Below are 5305 nucleotides of genomic sequence, written 5' to 3' on the forward strand. Positions count from 1 at the left end.
CACAGTAGTATTTAACAAGTATAATGAAAATTTTAGTTGAAATAAAAAGAAAGAGTTCTTCCTTCTATTTTTCCTTTTTAAGATAAAGGTAGAGCCTCCCCTTTCCCGTTATAATATCAATAACGCTATAACATACAAATCATGTGCTTTATTATTACATTGCCATAAGCCATTTAAGGAAAGTACAATTATCATGAAATGAGCTCTATTTCAAACATGTACATGAACTTCTTAACTAACAGTTTCCTTGGTTGTATTTCATATAAACAAAGAGCAAATCAATCCAATTGCTGAAGCTTTTCATTTGAATTGCATGAGCATAATGAAGCACACATAAAAATTAAAGAATTTTATGTTTCATTAGTAAACCAATATATGTTTCTTCCTTGCCACAGAACTATGACACCTACATTGTTAGCTATGGTAAAGGAAAGTTGTATGTTGTAATGGGTCACAGAGAATCAATAATAGATGTGGTATGTGAACTAGTCATGTGTATATATAGTGTATACCTTATGTCATACCGGAAACACACAACTTTGCATCAGCTAATCTTAATCAGTTCATCTACCTATACTTTAAGTTCCTAAGTATTTACACTAATTCCTTATTACCATCTTGCAATTTTGACTAGATTCCAACTTATATGGTTGTGAACTCAGTCATTGCAGCTATGGCTGTCCATCAAAATCCATCGTCCCATACAGTTGTTTACCACATTAGCTCCTCTATGAGGAATCAACTACTAGCTGGTGATATCGCACAACTTTTCATTGATTACTTCAAGAAATCCTCATGGATTGACGAAAGAGGAAAGCCAGTCAAAGTGAAGGAATTTTGTTTCCTAAATGGCATAGCTAGCCTTCACAATTATATAGCAATCCACTACATGCTTAATATTAATCTTATACGTTTGGCCTTCCCAAAAAATATTGCGATCAACGTTAACTCCCATATTAACAGCCTTTAGATCAACCCCCCACAACTATTCAAACACAATTATAACCACAATAACAAACTCCCCACAACCTGTTCAACACAATTCCTCAATTGAAAATATGTTACTACAACAACAGCATAAACCAACTCCAGTTTACGTTCACCTCCCCAAAAATCAAATCAATATGTCAATTATATAACGAGCTAAAATTTACCGCAATGCATCAATAAGCTTAAATTTACAGCAAATTAGATGTTTACACAGAGCCAAAATCCACCCAACCACCCCCAAAGAATTAGAGAATTATGATGATGAAGTTCTTACCTGAAAATATCTTACGACTGCGAATTTGTTTGATAGGAAGAAAGAGCAATGATCGTGCGAATTTGTTTGATTGAAAGAAAGAGCGATAATGTTTTGTTTTGTAAGAAAGTTAAGAGTGTTTTGTTTTGGAAGAAAGAAAAGCAAATATGTTGGAGGGGTATTTTCATCCAAAAAAGTATGAGTTAATAAGTAAAAACTATTTTAACAAAGTCTTTTTATTTGGGGCTAAAATTTGAAAGTCACCCAAATTTGGATTTATTTTTTAGATTCTCCCGTACCCTACAGCCCGTGGGTTGACCAGGCCGGGTTGACTAAGTGGGCTGGTTGACACCGTATGCATAAATTACAAAATAATAAATACAAAATTTATGAAATATTCTTATCACCCATTTTAAACACATCAAAGCTTTGTGCAATTTATACACCTTTTTAATATGAATCATATTTCATGTATTATACATAATAACATGAGATAACAAAAAAGAAAAAAAACTATGGTTTCTTCTTCACCGCAATCGTGATGGTGTTGTACGTGATGGGGATGACTCAACTGACGATGAACTGCCCGATTCAACTGGTCCCAAAAATAAATTGGATAAGAGATGTCCTACATCCTCGGGAAAAAATATAATCACATGACTAGAATGTCTGTCTTTAACTATTGCATCTTTATGTTTATTGTAAAACTCTCTATACACAGGAAGTATTTTCCTCGCTATTGACACTTTCAAATCATCTCGGAGCTTACTATTTGGCACGACGCACATAGATTGCTTGTGGTGAGCTTGCTCGAATGACGAATTGAATCTCTTGAAAATCTCCTTCACTTGTTGTGGAGTCATTGAGGCGTTCGGGTCATGCGGGAGGGATTCAATGACATGGCTCCATCCTAGCCGTTCATAATTTAACACGAACTTTTTTATTTTTCCCTCTTGCTTTGATATCCAATTTTTGCCTAACAAATACTTGAGATGCGATGAATGGACTTTTACGACGATGTACCGGAGATTGTTAGCTAAGAAGAGGTACGCTAAGGATACGTCCTTGTAGTGCTTCGCTTTGGAATCGAGTTTACAGAGAAGAATTAGAATCAACCATGCAAATTGGTGTGAGAGCGCCGGTGCCGGAGACTCATCGAAATCAGCAATACCAAAGTATGATTCCGGCAATGAACCTTTAGCCGGAGGAAGAGATTCTCCCAGGATATCTGAGAGTACGTTGCTGTAATCGGCAAGTAGAATGATGTAATTCATTGCGTCAATAACAAGAGAATGGATTCCCCCACCAGCAATTATGGTCTTTGATGATTGCTTCAATAGAGAAATTTCGAACTCAGACAATGCCGTCCTTATAGACTCGCCGAGCTTGACGAGTGATGTCAATGCTTGAGATCGAATAACGGATTCTGAATCAAAGGAAAATGTAGCTTCAATGTCAGCCCAGTGTTCGACAATGGAAGTGTACATATCAAGTAGACGGAACACTTTTTCCGGTGACTTCTTACTGTTTTTTGCTACAATTTCTGGGAAACTGAACAGAGTCATGGCTCCATCTTTTGAAATTTCAGTAAAACTTGACTCTCTGATTGCATCACTGGACGCAAATACGTAATCAGAGAGAATCCTCTCTCCATTGAACAATATTTTCATGGCTACATGGACCGCGTTAAGCCAATCCTTGATCTTCATATCCATAACTTCCCAATGCATTTTATGAACTTGCGAAGAACTCAATTTCTCAACACCGAGTTTATAAATAGCTTCATCGATGATCGATTTACGTATATCTTTGTAAATCTTCAAACACTCTAACGTATAGCCAGTAGAGGTCATACACTCAGTTATCAATCTCAAATCCGCCATTATAACATTAGAAAAATCCTCGACTTCAGAAATAGATTCACCAGCAATTTCAGCACGATCATCATCATCATCCTCGACATCAAACTCAGAAGTACTCGATTGAGTACTTATCGAAGTACGTGAAGAAACATTAGACATAGATTCAGGATCCAAATGCACTCTATTTATTGATAGAATCTGGTAAAACTCCTTCTGAAGTCTCTTCATCGCAATTTGCATCAGAGATTGAGCACGAACAAGCTTATCAGATCGTGAATTCTCAGTTGCGTGAAAATGCAGCGCCTTGTGTAAACTGTTCACAACCTTAATGAAATCCTTGGCTTCTTTTCTGTTCTCATAGAAGAGAGAAGTCACCTTAGCAATAGTAGTGTCAGGGTCCCACTTCTTGATCATCGGCTCGGACATCTCAATCGTCCTATCGATCACCACTTCTGAAAAACTTGGCCGTGAAGGAGAAGAGAGTTGTGAAATAGATGGAGGAGAAGTAATACCATGTGTTGGATGTTTAGGAGAAAACCAATTAAGAGTTCTCATTCCTTTTTTCGGCATCGTGTTATTATATGTATCGAACTTATTTATTCCAAATAAGAGAGTGAAATATCAAAATTTTGAGTATTTTGGATTATGATTTTTGGATGAAGAAGGAAGAATTTTGATGGATTTTAATGGGGTAAGAAGGGGTATATATAGAGAGAAAATGTGAGGCGTGCATATTGCAATGGACTATTGGGAGTAATTGAGTGTAGTGAGACAAAAGTCAATAATTAGATGTCATGGAGAGCGTAAGCACAAAGTTCAAATGAAATAGCTTACCTAATCACTTTTAGCAGGTTTCTTATCAGCCATCATTTTTTCTTTTTTTAACATTTGCTCAGTTGTTTCCTTTTGTTGCATATACGTAACTATTTAATTTTCTTTTCAAGAAAAAATATAAAGTTATCATTAAATTTGTTCGAAATTTATAAAAAGACACTTTAATTTTATGGACGATCTATTACCCTTTAAACGATTGTAAATCGATGTCCCATCCTGTTTTTTACCAAATAGAAATTAATTTTAAGTTCGTAAAGAGTTTTTATTATTAAGTGACAAAAGGTAGAATTTGTTTCGAAAAGGATTATTTACATTTAAACTTAGAGTCGCTACTTGACATAAATCTGGTGTGCCAAGTCACCTTTGGAAATCCTTATTCAAAATGGTTTTGACTCTTTAAAACTAACCTGCGAACAGAGATTCCGACTAAGAAATTCTGTTGACCGAGGGAAAAGTGTTAGGCACGCCTCGATCCTGTGGTTCGACCACGATTGCTTCGTGGAGAATATCGGCTAGCATGAAACTATGAATGTATAAACCAACAAACACATAAACACAAAACCAAAATTAGTATCCAGTCCAATTTATTACAGACCCAAAGAAAAAGGTACTGGAATGTAAACCTACGGTAATCTACACTAATGCTAAACTACGCTCCGCCCGGTGCCTCCGGCCTTGATCACGCTCCATCTTTGAGTACAACTTTCTTGAGGCATTCCCCGGATAAAACAATACAGCTACCTCGGGGCATTCCCCAGCCAAATAGTACAATTGATCCAACTGCGACAAGACAAAACCATTCAATACATATTTTTAACATTCACCAATCCATAATCCCTAAATTTGCCTACCCAACCTACCATTTGCCTATCCTTTTCGGCCTATCGTGATACTATCGACTTTGATTAACGTCTATTTCAAGTTAGACAACCAATGAATCAAACTAACCAAAAGTCACCTTTGTATAACTTTTTCAATCTTTCCCATTTATTTCCAATTGAGTTTAAATCATTCAATTATTCAATTCAAACAATCAATCTCAAACACCATCCATAATCCAAACGTAACCAAATCACATGAAGCAACATTCACACGCCACAAATTTACCACACAAAGTATCAAGTAATGAAGATTAATTGAGAATAAGATGAAGAATGGACCTCAATTTTATTTCAAATCCCAATTGTTCGATGCCGGCAATGAATTGGAACCAAATTCAAGACCTCGATTCAATTAACTCAACACGAACCCTCCAACTCAGTAATTCGAGATAGAACAACCAAAAGACCAATGATCCAATTGGAAATTTTTGCACCGTTTGATAACGGGTTTCGCTACTTGCTGGAGTTGGTTGAATTTTTAGATA

At 36.1% G+C, this 5305-nt stretch overlaps 1 protein-coding gene across 1 annotated transcript; it reads right to left on the reverse strand.

The window, feature by feature from the left end:
* Nucleotides 1-1633: 1633 nt before the first annotated feature.
* Nucleotides 1634-3789, reverse strand: LOC107842206 (exocyst complex component EXO70H1). Its single transcript, XM_016685955.2, has one exon. It carries the CDS (start codon nucleotides 3673-3675, stop codon nucleotides 1771-1773), a length of 1905 nt encoding a protein of 634 aa, XP_016541441.2. The 5' UTR covers nucleotides 3676-3789; the 3' UTR covers nucleotides 1634-1770.
* Nucleotides 3790-5305: the final 1516 nt, after the last annotated feature.

This window comes from Capsicum annuum, chromosome 9 (genome assembly GCF_002878395.1).
Source record: "Capsicum annuum cultivar UCD-10X-F1 chromosome 9, UCD10Xv1.1, whole genome shotgun sequence".
Taxonomy (NCBI): domain Eukaryota; kingdom Viridiplantae; phylum Streptophyta; class Magnoliopsida; order Solanales; family Solanaceae; genus Capsicum; species Capsicum annuum.

Coding starts and splice junctions, on each gene's coding strand:
- LOC107842206 (XM_016685955.2), bottom strand. CDS start 3,675: ATGCCGAAAAAAGGAATGAGAACTCTTAATTGGTTTTCTCCTAAACAT.